This window comes from Spathaspora passalidarum, assembly GCF_000223485.1.
Source record: "Spathaspora passalidarum NRRL Y-27907 unplaced genomic scaffold SPAPAscaffold_5, whole genome shotgun sequence".
In the NCBI taxonomy this organism is placed as follows: domain Eukaryota; kingdom Fungi; phylum Ascomycota; class Pichiomycetes; order Serinales; family Debaryomycetaceae; genus Spathaspora; species Spathaspora passalidarum.
Window position 1 is genome coordinate 970621 of NW_006767429.1, and position 22148 is coordinate 992768.

The 22148-nt window shown below is 40.7% G+C and overlaps 7 protein-coding genes across 7 annotated transcripts; 6 read left to right on the forward strand and 1 right to left on the reverse strand. All coding sequences in view use genetic code 12, as the record gives it.

Annotated features, from left to right (window-relative positions):
* Positions 1-361: 361 nt before the first annotated feature.
* SEC7 (Arf family guanine nucleotide exchange factor) lies at positions 362-6476 on the forward strand (the record flags this gene model as incomplete). The annotated part of the gene is made up of 2 exons (XM_007376301.1): positions 362-920; positions 969-6476. 2 exons carry the CDS (start codon positions 485-487, stop codon positions 6083-6085), a joined length of 5553 nt encoding a protein of 1850 aa, XP_007376363.1.
* A 19-nt stretch (positions 6477-6495) lies between these two features.
* SPAPADRAFT_62202 (uncharacterized protein) lies at positions 6496-8576 on the forward strand (the record flags this gene model as incomplete). Its single annotated transcript, XM_007376302.1, has 2 exons — positions 6496-6550; positions 6917-8576. The coding sequence occupies 2 exons, from the start codon at positions 6533-6535 to the stop codon at positions 7706-7708; spliced, it is 810 nt and encodes a 269-aa protein (XP_007376364.1).
* Positions 8577-9440: 864 nt separating this feature from the next.
* SPAPADRAFT_154964 (uncharacterized protein) lies at positions 9441-12534 on the forward strand (the record flags this gene model as incomplete). The annotated part of the gene is made up of 1 exon (XM_007376303.1): positions 9441-12534. One exon carries the CDS (start codon positions 9441-9443, stop codon positions 11004-11006), a length of 1566 nt encoding a protein of 521 aa, XP_007376365.1.
* SPAPADRAFT_141135 (RBR-type E3 ubiquitin transferase) lies at positions 11007-12452 on the reverse strand (the record flags this gene model as incomplete). The annotated part of the gene is made up of 1 exon (XM_007376304.1): positions 11007-12452. The coding sequence occupies one exon, from the start codon at positions 12450-12452 to the stop codon at positions 11007-11009; it is 1446 nt and encodes a 481-aa protein (XP_007376366.1).
* An 84-nt stretch (positions 12535-12618) lies between the features above and the next one.
* Positions 12619-13881, forward strand: SPAPADRAFT_62204 (uncharacterized protein; the record flags this gene model as incomplete). Its single annotated transcript, XM_007376305.1, has 1 exon — positions 12619-13881. The coding sequence occupies one exon, from the start codon at positions 12727-12729 to the stop codon at positions 13786-13788; it is 1062 nt and encodes a 353-aa protein (XP_007376367.1).
* Positions 13882-13995: 114 nt separating this feature from the next.
* ZCF32 (Zcf32p) lies at positions 13996-16125 on the forward strand (the record flags this gene model as incomplete). Its single annotated transcript, XM_007376306.1, has 3 exons — positions 13996-14321; positions 14553-14712; positions 14773-16125. 3 exons carry the CDS (start codon positions 13996-13998, stop codon positions 16123-16125), a joined length of 1839 nt encoding a protein of 612 aa, XP_007376368.1.
* A 171-nt stretch (positions 16126-16296) lies between these two features.
* SEN1 (putative DNA/RNA helicase) lies at positions 16297-22110 on the forward strand (the record flags this gene model as incomplete). Its single annotated transcript, XM_007376307.1, has 1 exon — positions 16297-22110. One exon carries the CDS (start codon positions 16297-16299, stop codon positions 22108-22110), a length of 5814 nt encoding a protein of 1937 aa, XP_007376369.1.
* Between the last annotated feature and the right edge of the window lie 38 nt (positions 22111-22148).

Below are 22148 nucleotides of genomic sequence, written 5' to 3' on the forward strand. Positions count from 1 at the left end.
GTGACGGTGACGACAGCGACAACTACGGCGACAATTACAACGATAGCGATAACTACAGCGACAACTACAGCGACAACTACGGCGACAATTACAACGATAGCAATAACTACAATGATAGCAATAACTACAGCGACAACTACAACGACAACTACAACTACAACTACAACCACATTGGACCGAACGCTGCCAATGTCGTAGATCGGATTAAAACAAAATGTCGTGTCTGCAACCAAAGGCACAAATGTGTCAACCACCGCGCGCACAGACAAAAACCGCAGAGGCTGAGAAATTTTGAAACCACCACGAAAGCCGGACGAAAAACAAAGCGGGATTTTTGTCTTGCCCTGACAATTTACCCACCACACACGTATTAATCAATTCTCCTGTACAACTACTATCAATTGATACTTTAATCAATCACGTAAACACCAGTCACTGACACTATTGGACCAAACTTGAAGCAGAAAAGCGTTGTAGTTTGGAAATGTCAGAACTGAATAACGGAGATATAGAAAATCGAGACGACAGCGTCGTTGATTCAGTAGAAGCACCACCTGCTCCGTCCGATCCTGCCCCACAAGGCACTGAAACTGAAGATTTACAAAATACCAAACACATCGACGAAGATCACGTTCAAGAGAACCAAGAAGTGACTGAGTCTGAAGTTGTGGCAGAACCCGTAAACGGGACAACACACCAAGAAGAACAGCAACAGGAAGACACATCAGAAGGACCAAAAGAGGAAGCAGATACAGAATATACTGAAGACACAGAACAACAACTTGAGGAACAGCCATTGGAAGACGTACAAGTCAAAGAGAAAGAGCTACCTGAAGTTGCAGAACCTACCCACGAGGTTTCTACTGAGACCTCGCCTACCGAATCAGCACCAGGCTCCTCATTGCCAGAAGAACCATCAAGTAACGATACATCAGAAGTCAATAGCCAAAACATACCGGAATCCCCAGCGCACCATCATCAACGTGACATCTCCCACTTGTCCGTGTCTTCAACCGGTGCTACTGTCGACAACACTAAACTTTTCCAGAAAACGTTTGAATTGATTCTCACTTCAAAAGAAGCCAAGAAGAATGAGCAATTTAAAACCGTGATCCAAAAAGCTCTTGACTCGTTGAATGATGTTGACTCAAGAGATCCCCATGTCTTATTCACCGCTTTGAAGGCATGTTGCGAGACTTCAAGCAATGATTTAAAATCAAAAGCAGTCGACTTGTTTGCAAAGTTATTTGACTACGCCCAATTTGAAGACAATGACGATAAAATCACCATGACGGATGACTCGGTTGATGTCATCTCGGCCTGTTTTGACGGAGAAGGTACTGATCCTGAGTTGGAATTGCAAGTGGTCAGAGCTTTGATGCATAGTATTCTCTTGATGCCTTGCCATGGTGCTTCGCTTTTGAAAGCAGTCAGACAAATATATAACGTGTTTATCTTTTCTTTGACTGCAAGAAACCAAGCCGTGGCCCAAGGTATTTTAACCCAAGTCATTGGAGCCATATTCCAGAGAGTGGAAGAATCAGATGCTATGAAGAACAACAAGAATGGGAAAGCAGCAAGTGGAACTAGATTATCCTTAACTTCTTTCAGCAAGGAAGAATTGGAGCTTCCATCAGATGATATAAACCCTTCCGAAGAAAAGCTTACCTTGAAGAGGTTGGAAAATTTAACTGATAATGGCAATGATAATGACCGTGTTCAAGAAGCGAATTTGGCAACTGAAAGCGATGAAGATGTTGTAGTCAAGGATGCATTTTTAGTGTTTAGAGCCATGTGTAAGCTTTCAGTCAAGTCTTTAGATTCCACTACTATTGATATGAAATCTCATTCAGTCAGATCAAAATTGTTATCATTGCACATCATCCACACCATTTTGAGGGAACACATCGAAGTCTTTTTGAGTCATGATGTTGTGATTTTGTCCTCCAACTCCAATGAACAAATAAGATTGATTAATGCCGTTAGACAATATATCAACCTTGCCCTTTCCAAGAATGCAGCTTCACCATTAGCACCCGTGTTTGAGCTCTCATTAGAAATCTTTTGGTTGATCATTTCAAACTTGAGATCTGAATTCAAGCGAGAAATCCCCGTGTTTTGGGATGAAATTTATTTCCCCGTGGCTGAAATGAAAACCTCGAGTCCTCACCAAAAGAGATACTTGTTGTCGATCATGGAAAGATTGTGTAATGATTCAAGATGCATTATAGAGTTTTACTTGAATTATGATTGTGACAGTAGCATGCCTAACATTTGTGAAAAAATTATTGATTATTTGACCAGATTGGCATTGATTCGTATTGATGTTACACCGCAGCAGAAGCTTGCATTCAGGGAGAATAGAAGAAATGGAATTTCTGTATATGACGTTAGTAAGATTGCTAATTTAACTAGCAGCACCATGTCATCCAAACCACCTGAACCAGAAATTTATAACCAATTCCCATTGGAGTATGCCTTGAAAATGACTTCTATTGGATGTTCAGTGGCATTCTTACGTTCATTATATTCATGGGCTCAAAAGGGGTTGAACATTACTCCAGTTGCCAAACTGCCTGCCATTACCACAAACGGATCAGCATTATCCCTTAGCAAAACTGTGTCCGAGTCAAACAACACTTCCATGAGCAATTCCAGAAACACTTCGTTTATCAACCCAGTTGAAAACTCCAATGAAACCGACGATCCAGAACAATTTGAAAATCAAAAACAACGTAAGAAAGCATTCTTGGAAGGTATTCGACAATTCAACCAAAAAGCCAAGAAGGGAATGAAATATTTCGTTGCCAATGGATTCCTCAAGAGTGAAGAACCGGAAGAAATGGCTAAATTTTTGTTGGAAACCGACGGTCTTGATAAGTCTGTGATTGGGGAGTATCTTGGTGAAGGTGATCCCCAGAATATTGCCATCATGCATTCTTTTGTCGATCAGATGGAATTTACCAATACTGATTTCGTTGATGCCATGAGACTATTTTTGCAATCATTCAGATTACCTGGTGAAGCACAAAAGATTGATAGATTTATGTTGAAGTTTGCTGAAAGATATGTCTTGGGAAACCCAGATGTTTTCTCCAATGCTGATGCTGCTTATGTATTGGCATATTCGGTTATTATGTTAAACACTGATCAACATTCACCTCAAGTTAAGGTTAGAATGACTTTTGAAAATTTCGTGATTAATAATTCTGGTATTGATGATGGTAAAGACTTACCAAGGGATTTCTTGCACAAGATTTATGAGGAAATTCAAAATAATGAAATCAAGTTACAATCAGAACAGCATGCTGCTTTATTAGCTGGTGATGTTACATTAACACCTGCTCCACAATCTATAAGTTTCTTTGGAAGTAGGGATGTTAATAGAGAGGCATACATTCACGCATCCAAGGAAATGACCACCAAGACTGAAAGGTTGGTGAGAAACTTGGGTAAGAAGTTAAAGAATGAAGAATCAGACGGGGTGTTTTACGCCGCCACCAGTGTTTTACACGTCAAGTCTATCTTTGATACTATGTGGATGTCAGTCTTGGCTGCACTTACTCCTCCATTCAAGGAATACGACGAAGAAGATATCACCAGAACTTGTTTAGAAGGTATTAAATTATCCATTCGTATAGCCTGTATGTTTGGTTTAGAATATGCTAGAACCTCCTTCATTGGTGCTTTAGTGCAATTCCAAAATCTTAACAATTATGAAGAAATGAAGCAAAAGAATGTTGATGCCATTTATATCATGTTGGATTTGGCTGTGTGTGAAGGGGATCATTTAGGTGATGCTTGGTTACAAATTTTGCTTTCCACTTCTCAATTGGAAAGATTACAATTAATTGCTCAAGGTGTTGATCAAGATTCTATTCCTGATGTGTCTACTGCCAAGTTGGTCAACCGTAATTCCGTGGAGAACCCTAGAACAAGTACAAGTTTCTTTAGTTCTTTTACTTATAGTTCACAAACTCCATCACAATCTGCTGCTTCTAAATTTTACAACCAGCATTTATCACCTGAAGTTGCACAACTATTAACCAAGACTGAACTTGAAGTTGCCATTGACAAGGTTTATACCAATAGTGCCAATTTATCAGGTGAAAGTATTGTTGATTTTGTTCGTGCCCTTTCCGAAGTCGCCAATGAAGAAATTGAATCATCAGGGCAGAGTAGCAACCCAAGAACGTTTTCATTACAAAAAGTAGTTGATATTTGTTATTACAATATGAATCGTATTCGTTTGGAATGGTCACACCTTTGGGCTATCATTGGTGAAACTTTCAATACTGTTGGATGCCATACTAACCCTGCCATTCTGTTCTTTGCCTTGGACTCGTTGCGTCAATTATCTATGAGGTTCTTGGAGATTGAAGAATTGACTCATTTTAAGTTCCAAAAGGAGTTTTTGAAACCGTTTGAATATGTTATAATTCATAATGATTCTCTCGAAGTTAAAGATATGGTTTTGGAGTGTATTAATAACATGATGATGGCCAGAGCAGGGCAAATTAAGTCTGGTTGGAAGGCGATCTTTGGGGTGTGTACTGCCGCTGCTAAGGAGAACAAAGAATCATTAGTTAGAAAAGGATTTGAGATTGCTAATAGAATTAACAAAGAATACATTGAAGAAGTCAAGCAGCAAGATTCATTTAGTGATTTGGTTATTTGCTTCACAGAAATTGCCAAGAATGAAAAATTCCAAAAATTGAGTTTGTTATCATTGGATGTTCTTCTGAGATTGATTCATGAAATTGCCCAATTGAGTTTCTTCAGTGAGAATGAGCCACACGAAGATGATACTGCTGAAGCTAAGCACGAGAGAAACGAACATTTAGTCAAGTTGTGGTTCCCAGTTCTTTTTGCATTCTATGATATTATCATGACTGGTGAAGAATTAGAGGTCAGGTCACGAGGATTGAATTGCTTGTTTAACATTTTATTGGAGTATGGTAAATACTTTGAATTGGAATTCTGGGATATGATTTGCCATGAGTTGTTATTCCCTATTTTTGGAGTCTTGAACAAACATTGGGAATTAGAATTGGATGATTCTGATGATATGCTTTCTGTGTGGTTGTCGACAACCTTGATCCAAGCTTTGAAAAGCATGATTTCGTTGTTTAGTCATTATTTCGATGCATTAAGTCGATTGTTGGATGGATACATGAAGTTGATCATTTCTTGTATTTGTCAAGAGAATGATACCATCGCTAGAATTGGTCGTGAATGTTTAACTACTTTGCTCGTTGACAATTGTGACAAGTTTGATGTGGAACACTGGAAACAGATCACGGAAGCTTTTTCTACATTGTTTGATTTGACTACTGCTAGGGAATTATTCACTTCTGATCCATTAAGAAATAAACGTTACGACGAAGAAGATGCACAAAAGGATATTGCTTCCAAAGTTGATTCCGAAGATACTACTAATAGCCACTTTGATGACGAGGAGAGATTGGCCAAGTCGAGAGAAAAATCTTCGATTGTTGTCAAGAGTGTGTTACAACTATTACTCATTCAAACCTTGTCGGAATTGTTTGAACATGATGGCTTTTACGAATCCATACCTTATGAATATTTGATGAAGATGGCTCAATTATTGCATGGCAGCTACAACTTTGCCAAGAAGTTTAATGATGATTACGATTTGAGAGTTCGTCTATGGAATGCCGGTATTATCGAGCGTCTTCCTAACTTGTTGAAGCAAGAATCGTCGTCTGCGGCTGTTTTCATTAACATTATGTTTAGAATGTATTGCGATGACGACAAAGTATCACCTGGTAACAAGAGAGAAATCATGGATTATATCATCCCATTGTGTAACACCATCACGGAAAGATATTCGGAATTTGATGAAACCAACCAACAAAGAAACATATCCACCTGGAAGCCGGTCATTGTTGAGATTTTCCAAGGATACGTAGAGTTAGACGACGAAGATTTCACGAAGTATACTCCTGTGATGTATAAATTAACGTTGAGATTGTTTTCTAAGAGTATGTCGGCAGACTTGAGACTGGCTATACGTACGTTTTTGGCCAGGGTAGGAGAAGAGTTTATTAAAGTGGCAGAGTAACCTTTCCAGCGTTTGTTGGTGTATAGTAGTAGTAGTGGTGGTGGTAGTAGTAGTGGTGGTGGTAGTAGTAGTGGTGGTAGTAGTGGTGGTAGTAGTGGTAGTAGTAGTAGTAATAATAATGATAATAGTATCGTTTAGACCTGGTTGATATGCACCCCCCGCCATATAAAGTTAGTGATGGGATATACTTAGCGGTATGTGGTTTACTACAGAGATGATTATTTTTTTTTCTATGGGTGACGTTTTTTGTGGACTGAGAGTGTGAGGCTTGTCTTTTTATAGTGGCAGATTTTCCACTGGGGAAAAGCATGAACAAAAAAAAAAAGTTCGACGGGTCAGCAAAAATTTTCCAAAGAAAAAATGAGCGAAAATTTCAGTAAAGAAAGTTTTCATTTTCCTCTTTTAAATCTACAAGAAGAATCAAAGTATTGAAATAAGTTTAGAGAAATGTCTTTCCAAAACAAAGTATGTGTGATTAGCTAGGGACTGAATGGATGGCGCAGCGTCAATGGTGCGGGAAAGGGATGGAAATGGAAGTAGCAGTTTGCGTTGTAAATTTGACAGGGTTCACTCCTCCCACCCCCCCCAGTTTAGTTTGCCTGACTGCAATTAATGCACCGGCATGTATTATTTCCTTTCCAACCAGAGAATGCGACTCATGTCAACTATATTATTCTACTAGCCGCAAAGTGTGATGCAGAGCTTGCGATCAATTTAATTGAGGTGAAATTGAGGCTATTTTGGATACTCATCGTGTGCGCCACATTTGCCAACCATTGTTCAGTCTAAATTGTACATGTACCGACAGAAATACTAACAAAAGCACTGTAGAACTTATACGACTTGTTAGGTAATGACGTCGAAGACGAAAATGCTGCTCCTCAATTGCCATCCAAGGTAGTTGTTAAGCCAAACACCAGCTCCAAGAAGGCTGACGCTGCTCCAGCTTCCGCTGACCCAGCCAAAGCCAAGAAGAACAAGTCCAAGCCATCTGGTAACGAAGGTGCTTTCAAGAACAAGAACGACAACAAGGACGTTGCTGCTCCTCAATCCACCGCTTCCAAGCATTACAAGAAACCATTTGACCGTCACTCCAGAACCGGTAAGACTGACTCCAAGAAGAAGTTCAAGCAAGGTTGGGGTGAAGACGCTCAAAGAGTTGTTGAAGGTGAAGCTGAAGGTACTGAAGATGCTGCTGCTGAATTAGCTGCTGAAGCCACCGAAGAAGAAGCCGAACCAGCTGCTCCTCAAAAGACCTTACAAGAATACTTGGCCGAATTAGAAGCTAAGAAGCAAGAATTAGAAGGTAACAAGAAGTTAAGACAAGCTAACGAAGGTGCCGAATCCAAGTGGAGTGGTGAAGAAAAGATTGAAAAGCAACAAGAAGTTTTCTTTGAATCTACCACCACCAAGAAGTCCAAGTCCAAGGCTCACAAGGAAAAGGTTTTCTTAGAAGTTGATGCTACTTTTGCTGACGAACAACCACAACAATTCTCCAAGAGAGGTGGTGCCAGAGGTGGCGCCAGAGGTGGTAGAGGTAGAGGTGGTGCCAGAGGTGGTGCCAAGAGAGGTTCCCCAAAGCCAGCTGCTGACCTCAACTCCAACAACTTCCCATCTTTATAAAAGACTGGTACCAATCAGGAACAAGCAGATAATAAACTGTTGTAAATCAACAATATTTGTTGAGTAATTAAATATGTTTTTAGTTTTTTTTTTGGCGTGGTAATAGTAAAAAGACATTATTATCATTTTGATTATTGTTGTAGTATGGAACACTGTAGACTGTCTAAGCTGTTATTGCAGCAATATTATTTTCGACAGTTAAGACAATATATCAAAATTGGTAACTTCAATATAGTCGTGTTGTTTCGGCTAAGTAATATCAAATTGTAGTGGCAGTTCCACATCAAATGCGGAGGAATCGACAATTCTAACACGCCACCCAATATTTATAGTTTGAGACTCGTGAGATTAGACGTTACAACCATATTTTATGTAGAACTGCCACTACGATTTTACCTCAACCATATTTAATATCCATGTTGGTGGTTCTCTGCCAATCCAGAGCTTGTGACTATATAAGCTGTTGTTCAAATTGATCAATGAAATTAGATGCAACTTTTCCCTTAAAGTCTGATGTTAGAATATGCAATCTTTGTACTGATTATAGCCCCATTCTGGTTACTAATGCAGTAAATACCTTGCCACGTCAAATTGCAACGCCAGCTACTGACCGCAGAGTAAGCACAGACTGGTGAGTTTATATTTCTGACACTGCTCATATAACCTGGCTTACTTGTTGTTACAGGCTCCACGGCCAAACTGTCAAACCGGTTGAATTAGGAAAGTTGGTAGTAAATATATAGATGTAATCCCATCTCTTTTAAAAGCAGAGAACTCATCTAACTGAGTCATCATATTTGAACACTTTGAATATCCTGATTATTGCAGTTAGAATAAATGTATAGGTAAAACTCACATACGAATTCTTGTACCGTTACTATGTGTTAGTAAGATGGATGACCAACTTGAACTGTCCACCACATTCATCAGGGGGCAACAAAGGTGATCTCAACTTCACCCAATTTCTAATAGAGGTTAGCAAGTTGGAGTAAGATGTATCACACATGTATGGAAACTGCAGATGAAGAAGCCGTTCAGGTCAATCCCAATGAACCAATTCAACTCCAAAAGTGAGTTGATTTCCTCATCTTTAAAACCAGGACAGGAGAAACATGCCGATATGCCAACCGATAAGAAGCATCGAGTTGAATCATAACGTGTTTCCATTCCCGCCAGCTTGAATGAAGACACAATTCAGAATTAAACTGCAAACTGACTCATTGTAAAGTCAACTGTAAACTAACTCATTGTAAAGTCAACTGCAAACTGACTCATTGTAAAGTCAACTGTATACAATAAATTGAATTGTCATCCACATTCAATTGTTCCAATGGGGAAACTGCACCACGATTTGCAATTCAATGAAGAATGACTTTCGAATTGAAGACAGTGCCCAAAATGGACTCTTTGAATGAAGACGACATTCAAGTTAATACTTACCTTGTATAGCAAAATGAGTCAAAATGAGTTGACATTTTCGCCCATCAGAGCTAAAATAACTCCGGGTCAAGACAGGTCTCACGAAATTGTCGCAATAGGAGTTACTTTTAGATCCCGAATGTGGATATATGCAAATCAATTCGACTAAAGAGTACAAGAAGAAGAAAAGTGCAAATAAAAGGAGACAACTTTTTTGTTGCCAAATATCATATGCATAAATATGCACTATAAAAAAAAAGTTCTCCACATTACCAACTTTAAAATTATCCACCACTCCTAAACAGCACATAATATGGATAAGCCAAGTTATAGAGAACGTGCGCTTGGTGTACTTTCCCAAGCAATCGAGAAAAGCAATACCATCGCCCAGTCCAACCCAGGAACCAAACGTGCTATTGCTGCAGGAACCGCGTCGATTCTTTTAGAAATGGGGTTGGAAAGTTACGACAAACAGGAAGAACCGATACTCACCTCGGACCAAATTTCCCAAATTGAATCAATTGCCGAGTCAGCCCAGGAACAACCCAAATCCAAACACTTTGCTGACAGATTAATCGAAAAGTTAATCCAGACTTCACTCCCTGAGAATGTGCCTGACCGGGACAAGTATGAAGCTCGGTTGAAGGAAAGCAAGCAACCCGGAATGTCGATTGCAATATTGACTAGTAATATGCGTAAATTACTTGTGAAGATGTCGATTTTCTTTCATGTCTACTATGGTGGGATCCACGTATTGACTTGGAAACGACCCGCAAAGACATTGAGTGTGTTGGTATTGTATACTGCTGTTTGTATTTGGCCCCATTTGGTGTTGGTATACCCGTTGATTTTCGTATTGTTTGGGGTATTTATACCCGGGTATGTTCATAGGCATCCAATGAGACGGCCCGATCTTATAAAAGTGAAGAGACGAGGGCAATCCTTATGGAACTATTTCTTTGACACTGATGAAATCAGCGTGCTTGAAGAGTTCATGGATGAGCAGGAATATTTCAATGAGTCACCTGCTACTCCAGACTCGGACGAGCTTTCAGATGAAATGCTGGTAGTAACAGAAATAACCACACCCGATGATGAAACTATCGAGACTCGCAAGTCTCAACTTGATATAGTTATGAACTTGCGTGATTTGCAAGGGTTGACTACGGATTTATTAGTTGGCATTGAAAAGGGAGAACAGTTTTATAGTGACATCGGAGGATTTAAAGACGAGCGGTTGTCCACGTTTATCTTCTATGGGACGGTGCTTGCCACTGGAATTGTTATGTTCTTGGGCCAGTTTATTCCCTGGAGGTTGATTTTCATTCAGTCTGGGTGGGCAGTCATGTTGTTATTGCACCCTAAAGCCAAGAAATTGTTGGTAAATGCTCAGAAATTGCAAAAACCAAAAGATGAAGTGAAAACCGAGGTTGAACCCGCGGTTAAAGAAGACAAACCTTTTGATCGAAATGATATTATCGTTGATGATTCTCCTGAAGTGAGAATGGTTGAAGTGTTTGAATTACAAATGAAGAGTATATTAAAGAGTGAGTGGAAGTTTTATAGGTATACCAATACGTTGTATGATAAGAGCAACAAGTCGAGAGTTGCCGGCAAGAGACCAAGAGGGGTTGATGATCTTTCTAAGGTGTTACCGCCCCATGACTGGAAATTTGATTTTGGATTAGTCAACAAATGGAAAGTTGACGAAGAGCCAGTAAAGTTCCTCACTGAACGATCATACGATATCAAGTTATTCAAATTAAAGAACGACGAATGGATATATGATGATATGGAGAATGTCGAACAGGATATCGTCTACGAATTCAGAAGAAGGCGTTTATCGCGAGATTGTTTTAGATATGGTAGAGCAAAATAGTTAATCTATAAATTCATCATCATCATCATCATCTTGTTCGGCACCGAGCATACCAAAGAATAACAATCTGTAGCAGGGAGATGTTGTGTCTGAGTAATGATCGTAGTTTCGACTGATTTGGTTCCCGCAATTGAAACAAAAGAAGGTGGAGCATTCCGAGCATTTCATTCTATTGCAACCTTCACTCTTTTCAATGACAGTTTTACAACCGGGACATTCTCTAGCTTGATTGCCTTCTTTGAGCATGGCTTCGAATAGCTTATCCATCTTATATTCTTCAATGGCACGTAATATTGTAATACGGCCATACCTGGCATTCAATGTCTTTCGTTCATATGAATCACTAGGATACAAGGGGTATGCTTCAAGATCTGCCACGGGTATGCCCGAGTAATTTTCATTTTCGTTTACCTTATTACATAGTTTGAATCGAGTATGGTATGACATGCGACAATCATTGCAGAATGAGTATTGGCATTTGGGACAGCGGACGAGTCGTTCATGTAGATCTTCACGGAATATCACTTCATCGCAACCAATTCGAGGACAACTTACTAACCGATTCGGGAGGAGTTTGCCGATGAATTCAAACTGGGATTTCTTGTATAAGGTCATGTATCGCTTGACTAGTTCATTAGCCTGGTCGGTCTTGGGTTTGAAGATGTGGGTGAGCAATGCGAGTGGAACTGTCGGCGTCAACATTGTTGTGACCATCTCCTTGACTTTGCTGTCGTTCTCCATCCACGTTTCTAATTTGGCAAACAGATCTCGTGTCTTGATGTGTAGTTTTGTGCATTCAAAATCGGGACAATGAACCTTGTCAATTTCGCCGGTGGTGATGACTGAAGAAAAGTATTCATACAAGCAATCGTTGCAGAAGACGTGACCACAGTCAAACTTCAGACATTGTAGTCCTGAGTAGTTGTTTTGACATATTTCACAGGCGAATGTCAGATTATTAAATTCGGCTTGCTTCGTGGATTGGTCGTAGTCGATAATATCGTAGTAGAGCTGGTAGTGGTCTATAATTTCTATCGGGGATGGTAGGATTTCATCTATATTGTTTTGAGTCGTATCCAAGAGTTTATCTATAAGCATGAATATGACCTGGTCTTTGTAGTCGAACCAAACAGAGCTTAACTCCGTTTCAAGTTTGTTTAGTTTATCCGGGTGAATGATTTGGGAAGATAGTTTGATTTGTGGGGGATGGTCATAAGGATATCCTTCTGGGAGAGTAAAATCGAGCGTAATTGCAGGTAAGTTAACCACTTGCTTGCTGGCCAATACTGTTGAATTTTGGATTAGTCTAATTTCCGATTCGGTATCTAGCTTAATAGGAATGTCGATTGAGCCGGACAACTTCGAGATGCGGAGATTGGGGTAGATGGTCTGACATGATTCGAGTTCTTGTATTCTTATATCGTCGGAGAATGTGGGTTCATCCATGGTGACATACTTTGTGGATGGTATTGGTAAGATGGTAAGGTTAAACATCTGACATTTCCCCAGGGCACAAAATGAGTCAAGATCGGACAGACAAAAAAAAAAAAAAGAAAAAGAAAAAGAAAAGCTCAGACAGAAAATTCCAAACACGTATCAACATCAGACAGACACACGAACCAACGACCCAACCAACCAACCAACCAACTAACCTACCAAGTAACAAACCAAAACACTCACCAACTAACCAACTAGCCAATTAACCAACCAATCAACCAACATGAGTAACCCTGTACGATCCTTGCGAACCTTTGATGCGTTCCCCAAGGTCAACTCCCAGAACACGGTGCGATCGCAACGAGGAGGATTGTCCAGTTTAATGACGTATATATTTGGACTTATGTTTCTTTGGGTTGAAATCGGAGGATTCTTAGGTGGCTACATCGATAGACAGTTTTCCGTGGATGATGTGATAAAACCTGGCTTAAGCATAAATATTGATATGATTGTGGCCATGCCGTGTGAATTTATCCATGCTACTGTCGAAGATGTCACTTTGGATAGGTATCTCGCAGGTGAGACATTGAACTTTGAAGGAATGCATTTCTTTATTCCTGCCAGTTTTAACATCAACAACGCCAATGACGCCCATGATACTCCAGAATTAGACGAAATCATGCAGGAGAGTTTGCGAGCCGAGTTTAGGGTTCAAGGACAGCGTGTCAATGAGAATGCCCCTGCGTGTCATATCTTTGGATCTATTCCTATAAACCAGGTCAAGGGTGATTTCAGAATCACGGCTAAGGGGTATGGGTATCGTGATGTGATTGCTGCCCCCATTGACAAACTTAACTTCTCTCATGTGATTCAAGAGTTTTCCTACGGTGAGTTTTACCCATTTATCAACAACCCTTTGGATGCCACTGGGAAAGTCACAGAGGAAAAGTTTCAAAAGTACATGTACAGTGCCAAAGTTGTTCCTACCAGTTATGAAAAACTTGGCTTGATTGTAGAAACCAATCAGTACTCGGTTACGGAGAATCATCAGGTGTTGCAAAAAAATCTGCAAACAGGTGTGCCTATTGGTGTGCCCGGTATATACATCAAGTATGACTTTGAACCGATTAAGATGGTGATTAAAGAAAAGCGAATGCCATTTATGCAATTTGTGGCCAAGTTGGCCACTATTGCTGGTGGGATCTTGATCACCGCCAGTTATTTATTTAGATTGTATGAAAAGATTCTTGGGGTGGTGTTTGGCAAGAAGTATGTTGAGAAAGATAAGGAAAAGAAAGACGGAGGGTTGCTTGATCTGGAGATAGACTTGAACCGCGATGATTAGCACGCTGTGTAGATTAGCATGTTGAATAGACTAGCACGCTGTGTAGACCAGCGTACTGTATAGATTGATAGTATATGCATCACGTATCGTAGCAATCAGCACTAGTTGTAGACTGTCCATTGTTCTGCAAGATTCAGTAGCCACAAAAAATTTTAATCTCAGTTGTAAAAGCTAATCACTGACTCATCTACATGGTTAACTCACCCCATGACCGAAGCAAAGAAGAAGATCAAACGAAGTAGAAACGGATGCCACAACTGCAAACGTCTCAAGATCAAATGCGATGAACTAAAGCCAAGTTGTTCATACTGCGTCAAGACAGCCAGCAAATGTGACTACTCGTTGAAGTTAACTTGGGGTGGAAGACCATACAAAGACTCCACCAAACGAAGACAACAGCACGTCACACCAACCACAGCAGCCAGTACACCGGCACCGCTAGACACTGTACAGTTTGTAGTGCAAAGCTTTGACCCACTGACGCATGATCCCCAATCTCCACAAACAACCACTGGGTCCATTCTGCTGCCACAGTTTAATAATGAACCACGAGCCAAACGACAACACTTGGATCTACCAACAACGTTCTCTACACCCAGTGGAGATTCCATACTAGACTCCTACTCATACCAACAGGGATACTCTGGCATAAGGTCTGGTGATGATGACTTTACAACTGCCATACCAGACATACCCAAATCTATGGCTTCGTTCTTTAACGCAATAGACAGATTTGTTGAAGAAGGAGTGTATATCCCACATAGCATACAAGAGGATCCAAATGTTCATTTCGATTTGCATACAAACGACCCCGAGAAGCAAGACAATTTCTTGACAAATTATGAAGAAGATATAGCAAGAGCAGAGTTGTACATGCCAGAAACACCTAGTTACTTTGCTCGAGATTATCAACCTATACGACTGGTGTTCAGAAAGGAAACGAACAAGCAAATAGAACTACTTGACGAGGATGAGGAAGAACAGTCGCAGGAAACTGCTGTCTATTCCATACCTCCCCAGATCACACCGTTGCCCACATTACTATTGGAAGTGCCATTCTATAGAGACCTACTCCACTTTTGGGTTAATGTCGCCTCACATCATCTAGTTCCAGCTCCGGTAAAAGTGTACCAAGACAATCCCTTCAAGATGATCCTTACCCAAATGGCCATGGAGTATCCCTCGATATTGACCACGTTATTAGCATTCTCGGCAAAACTCAGATCTGTCCTCATTGACTCAAATGATACTCCTGAGTTTGTCATTGAGCAGTTGTTGACTAGGTCATGTACGGAAATGTTGAAGATTCTTCGTGATAGAACCAGTGCGATATCTAATGTGGCATTGGCTACTTCGTTACTACTCTCCTGCTTTGAAGCATTCAATTGTAAGGATTTTGGAAAACACAGAACACATGTTATTGGTGCCAGACAGATTATAAAGGCAAGATCGGCATTGCCCATGTCCAGAGGACCCGATACCGGTACTGAACGAGACATTACATTCTTCCTAATGAGATGGTTTGTGTATATTGACATCATTGGGTCGTTGAGCTCTGCGAGGAATTCCGATAATTATTTATTAGTGGCTGATGATGTCACCAGCTATGAACCAGTGGAGTCAGTTACCAGTTTGAATGAAATCGACGATCATCATGATCCGAAACGAGCTATTGATCATCTTATGGGGTTTGATGTAAAGTTCTTGCCTCATCTTGCCAAGATCACTTTGCTTATTAGAAAGACTGAGAGATATTTACAAGAAGCTCCAGGGTCAACCAGCATACCAATAAGCATAGTGCAAGAAGCACTTGAAGTGAAGGATGCCATGGTTGGGATCCTTGCCCAAGACGACGATGTCATGTTGGAAGCACACGAACAGATGGAAAAGGACAAGAGGAAACGCAAGAATAGTCTGACTAACCAAACGTCGCCCCCAGAAATTGTGTCTATGATACAGGAAAACACGATATTGCGGTACACGAATAGGATATTTTGTGATACGGGGATAATACACTTGTACAGACGCGTGCTTAAGATACCGAGAACATCGCCACTTGTGCAGGAACTAGTCAATGGAATAGGAAAACTAGCTAAAGACCACATTGAATCGCAATCTCCCACAGATGTCTGTTGCATTTTCTGTTTCTTTACTGCTGGTTGTGAGACCTTGAATCAGGACATGAGACAGTTTTTCCAACAACGGTTTGAGAAGTTGATAGCCATGGGCAACACCAGTGCCAAGAGAGGGTTAGAAATCATGAAGAGATGCTGGGAAACAGACGAAGATTGGATCAGTGCTGCCAAGCAATTGGACTTGGACATCACCTTGTTATAGCTTTACAGTGTATACTTTTGTAACTTTACGGAATAACACGCGTACAAAATCATCACCATTCATCATCGTCACCATTGTCATTTCCATTCACCACCAATAATTTTTTTTTTTTTGCTTCTTTCACCATCCCTCTCCCTCTACCTCTTCCTTAGAAACTACAAAGCTGCAATCATGGAGAAGCCAGAGGGGTTTGATGAATTGGTGGCAAACATAGACAAGTCACACAAGGAGCCAGGCAACAGTTCTATTCAAGAACTCGTCCTCAAACAAGCCGTAACCTATCTTCTCAGAAACAAGAACAGGCAACACTGGTTCTGTGACGAATACATGTATCCGATAACCGTGCACTCGCTAGTGTTGTTCTCGTTTCCTAATAATCCTACTCTTTGCCAATTGCAACCCTACATCGCCAACAGCTTGAGCCAGTGCCGTGAGTGTATGAAACTGTATAACCGTGGCAAAGCTGATCTCCGTCTCAACTTTGCCATTAACAAAGGCGTCAAACTAGATAAGGTCAATCAGTTCTTGAACACAATCATCCAATGGGAAGTCACAGTAGTTGGAAAGAAGTTGGAAGACATGGAAAACACAATGTCTGACATCTCAACAGGATACGATGTCAATACCCTCTATTGGTGTTTGTACAACCCCAACATCCTCAGGTTTGATCTGGAGTTACGCCAAAAATTTGACAGAATCGTACGATACTTGCATACTCAGAAACTGCTACCACTTCCGGATGAGCTACTCCCTGGGACAATCTACATGGCCTTTGAAGGAAGTTTGGAAGAAAAGTACTGGGTAGAACAATGGTTGAACAAGCTCCATCACGACAATTTCCGATTCACCAAAGCAACATTACAGGAACCGGTAGTTTACGAATTCAGCATCCATTTGTACCAAATTCAAAATGCCAAGTTTTACAATGACAGAAACGCCATCAAGTTTTGGAACAACTTTTACCGATTTGTGGACTTTATCGATGATGAACTGTTTATCTTGAGATTCAACACCCCCAGGGATATCCGTGTCATGAGTGAATTTACCGAGCTACGTCTATATCCTGTCATCCGTCTTCTTATGAATTGTCTTTTGTCATACTTGAAAGAACCATTGCCAGTCCTTCTCAAATGTTTCAACAAATTATTATCCCGACTTTTAACCAAATTTTGGACTTCAGCCATGCCAATTCAAAGCATCCAAGTGCTCGATGCAATCTTATCCAATCCTGAATTCACAAAGCAACTACAAACAGCATCAATAGTAGAATCTGACGTAAGTGATTACAACTTGTCTGAAATAAGTTCGTGGATGTTCAGTATCCTTCCCTCGTTGGGTCAATTGCCTCGTCAATCTACATGCATACGAATGGGGACGTTCTTGTTGAACCAATCTATATCCGACGTTGGTTCAAAGGATATTCGAATGAGAAAAGTCATGGCGTTGCGCCAATTAGGGTGTCGGATTTTCTACCTGGAACTACAAACGCTAGACAGCGAGTTCCGAGAACAGAACTTTTCATTGAGATTGATGACAGTGAGAGATGTTAGAAATGCCGTGGATAATCAAGCGGATATAATTGTTGATTTAGCTTTAGACTCGGAAGACCTGACCTTAGCAGTCAAGTTGGTGGTTAGATGCATGCAATATGACCTTTCCATATTGGCTCATAACACGTGTATGTTTGCTCAAGGTGTTGTACCTACAATATTCGACACATTTCCTATCCTTTGGGATTCACTCACTAAACGGAAGATCTACTCAAACACATTGCTAGTACATGAACTTATCAAGGTATTGACCATTGGCATAAACTGTACTCTATTCGCACCTACCAAAAACCCCGACCCAAACAAACAATTGGCCGATTGCAAAACTCAACACAATGACAACATGAAGAAGATGACCAAGCTCGTCAATCAGCTCTTGGAGAAATTGTCACTCGCGGACCCATCCACCCTCAAACAGTTGATTAATGAACCAGAATGTCTGATTGCCATATGGAGTTGTGTATTCAATCCGCAGTTGAGTCAACTGGCATTGGATCTTTTGAATGAAGCATTTGACGCTGGTGGGCGACTTGAGACTATTCAAGTTATATTGTCAAAGGATTTAAAGGTGACCCTCCATGCCATAACTACTAATTTGAACGTTTTGACGCAAATGGGGTTATATGAGCCGAGTCCCAAGGCTATTCGTATTTTGATGGATGTGATTAACGCATTAGCTGACCCGTTGAATCCAATCCTTGCGTCGGCGCCAAAAGATTGTGTAGATGAAGTACTTCAATTCTGGAAACTGATTTGGCAATTCTTGATCATGGTGTATAAGCGAACATTCATCTGGGCTAACCAGTTCCATTTGGATGAATTAGTGGAGTTTACCAGAGATACCCTCGACCTCAGTCATTTAATTTTGGCATCTTATCGTATACTATTGGACAATGTCAAGAGTGAAACTGTTGATGTTTCGCACACGTTATTTATTGATTTCATGAATGCATTTGATTCGGTTATACCGTGGTTACGACTTGGTGATTTGTCATTGTTGAACTCGTGTGTTTCCCTCGTATTTAAAGGGTTTGAATTGGCCAGTGAACGGAATTTCCCCATTGATGCCGGGTTTATTGAAACATTTGCTAAATTTGGTGCCAAGGCCAAGAAGTTCAACAATAAGTTATCTGAAGTACAGCGTCAGCAAATATTATCCAAAGCCAGGGAATTCAATCCTGAAATCGTTGATAGAGTGGTTGATGAAGCGACAAAGCATCGTGCCAAACGAAACATTGAAATTATCGATGTTCTGGAACCGTCAAGTTCTCCGGAACCCGCAGCATACAGGTACCAATCGCGCTCAGTCACTCCTAAGCAACAGACGTTATCTCGATTCGGAGTCGTTACTCAAGAAGCACCTATTGCACCACCGCCATCTAAAGACTACAAGCCATCCAATCTTGAGGCTATTCGAAAAGAATTAAAGAGTGCCAGAGCGTCACCACTCCCCAAGAGTGATGTTGCCCCGGCCCCACCACGTCCAGCTGGGTTCAACCTGAAGAAAGTGCCACCAGTGGTCGGCCGTTCCCTTAATGCATTAAAGAAGAAGAAGCACGATTCAGACTCGTCCGATGATGAACTTGAGACAGATGTTTCCGATTTGTTTATCGATAAAGTCAAGAAGAAACCCAAGATTGTGGAAGTGGATATGAACTTGAACCCTGTGCATCGCTCATTAGGAAAGAAGATGGTTGATCCTGTCAAGCTCGAACAGGAACGAATGAGATTAAGGTTGAATGTCAATTTGAAACCATTGTATAATACGATTTTACGTTGGAGATACAATACTAACAGTGATTACCCTAGTGAAGACAAGTCAAGTTACACCCAGGTCAAAGACACCTACGATAATGTAAAGGATTACGTGTCTACTACGGAACCATTGCTCATGTTAGAATGTTGGCAGGGGATCCAGCAGGCGAAAGCCACCGGGGTTGAAGAACCATTTGAGATGTTGATTGGGACAAGAACCAGTGTTGATGGGTTCTTCGATGTGTTTGCCTCTGTGGAGAAGAAGACCATCCAGGATCGAAAGATTGGGGATTCAGATTTGCTTGTACTTGGAATTCACGATGGTGTTACAAAATCACCCCGGGAAATAATGAACCATTTGAAATCAGAATCAGCCACTACTTGTTTGGCCAAGGTTAGGGAAATCAAGTATAACAATACCGATTATTGTGATATTACATTTAGGGTGTATCCTAGTGGATCCATGGTGGGGGTTTTGCTACCAAAGTCTATCATTGTCGGTATGAGAGTCATGCAGATGATAACAGTAGAGAGAGAATTTTCCTCATTGCGAGGTTTACAATATTATGATTTACTCTTCCCAATTTTGCAAGCTAGACCCAACGACCCTATTCCTATACATGACTCTGCTACCGAAGATATGTGTAAGAAGTTCAATTTGAACGTCTCTCAAGCCAAGGCTATTCTAGGCACACATCAGAGTGAAGGATTCTCACTTATTCAAGGTCCACCAGGTACTGGTAAAACTAAAACTATTTTGGGTATCGTGGGTTATTCCCTCTCACAAAAAGATGAGAAAATTCTCGACATTCCGGGACACACACCTACTACTGACCCAGCCAAAATTTTGATTTGTGCGCCAAGTAATGCTGCTGTTGATGAATTGGTGCTTAGATTGCGTGATGGGGTCAAGAATTCCCTGGGGGAAACCATGAATTTGAAAGTTGTGAGATTGGGTAGAAGTGACGCTATCAATGCTTCAGTTCGTGATTTGACGTTGGAAGAGTTGGTAGATAAAGAGTTACAAACAAAGGCTGTGGATGTGAATATCGATCCTACCATTAGGCAACAGCATCTGAAATGTATTGAAGAAAGAGACGCGCTACGTGCTAGACTAGTCAATGAAAGTTTGAGCGAGAAGGAAATGACTGACTTGGAAGATAGGTTGCGTACCGTCAACAAGAAAAGAAGTGAATTGGCAAAACGGTTAGATGAACAGAGAGAACGGGCCTCGATCGCGTACCGTACCAAGGAAATTGAACGTCGTAACGCACAAGCGAGAATCTTATCCCAAGCCCAAGTCATTTGTTCAACCTTATCTGGATCAGCTCATGATTTCTTGGCTAGTCTTTCGCTTAAATTTGATAAAGTCATTGTTGATGAAGCATGTCAGTGTGTGGAATTGTCAGCTATTATTCCATTACGGTATGGATGCAGGACGTGTATTATGGTTGGTGATCCGAACCAATTACCACCTACGGTGTTATCTCAAGCAGCTGCCAGTTATAACTACGAACAGAGTTTGTTTGTCCGTATGCAAAAGAATCATCCAGACTCGGTTTACTTGTTAGACGTGCAATACAGAATGCACCCACAAATTTCGCAATTCCCCAGCGCAGAATTCTACAATTCTAAATTGAAAGATGGTGAAGGAATGTTGGAAAAGAACGACCGTCCATGGCATAAAGATCCACCATTGACGCCATATCGATTCTTTGATATTGTCAGTAAACACGAGCGAGATGACCAATCACGATCATTATTCAATGTTGAAGAAGCAAGAGTTGCACTAGAGCTTGTCCAGAAGTTAATGACGATCTTACCCCAGGATAAATTCCGGGGCCGAATTGGGATCATTTCGCCATATAAGGAACAAATCAGGAGTATCAAGAACGAGTTCATACGAAGGTACGGTAGGGCTATTCAGGATGATATTGATTTCAATACCGTGGATGGGTTCCAAGGTCAGGAGAAGGAAATCATTATCATGTCATGTGTAAGAGCAAGTCCTAGTGGTAACGTCGGGTTCTTGAGTGATGTCCGTCGTATGAATGTGGCGCTTACCCGTGCCAGGACCACCCTTTGGATTTTAGGTAATAAGGACTCTTTGTCAAGAAACAACGTATGGAGAAGATTATTAGAGGATGCTTCCAATAGAGACTGTATTTCCAAGGCGTATCCTGGGTTCTTGAACATGTCGGGTGTTAAAAGACAGCATATTGAACCTGGTAATTCCATCCATGACAATGGATCTGATTCTATTCAACCAAAGAAAAAGAAAAAGAATAAACATAAACAAACCCCACCTCCGCCTCCGCCTCCTTCAGTTCCGAAAATACCTGAGGTAAGCACTGTCCATGCTATACGAAGTGGAATTTTTGATGGTCCGAAAGTACCTAAACATGTGAAAACTTCTAAAACGGATTTAATCGCGGCCGCTCATAAAATTAATACTGAAAAGGCTCACAAAACTAATACACCTACTCCTACACAATCTAGCTATTTGAAAAAGACTAATCCAAATGGTTTACCAGCTATTCCAACAAACTCAGGATTTATTAATAGAGGACCCTCAGCTGATACAAAACCTACATCTTCGGGAACGATAAAGCCACCACCCAAGAAAACAAACAGTGGTATTTTCATACAACGGAAGAAACCACCTCATAAACGAGCATAAATCTACGTCATATTATAGAGATCATGAACATAAAATTA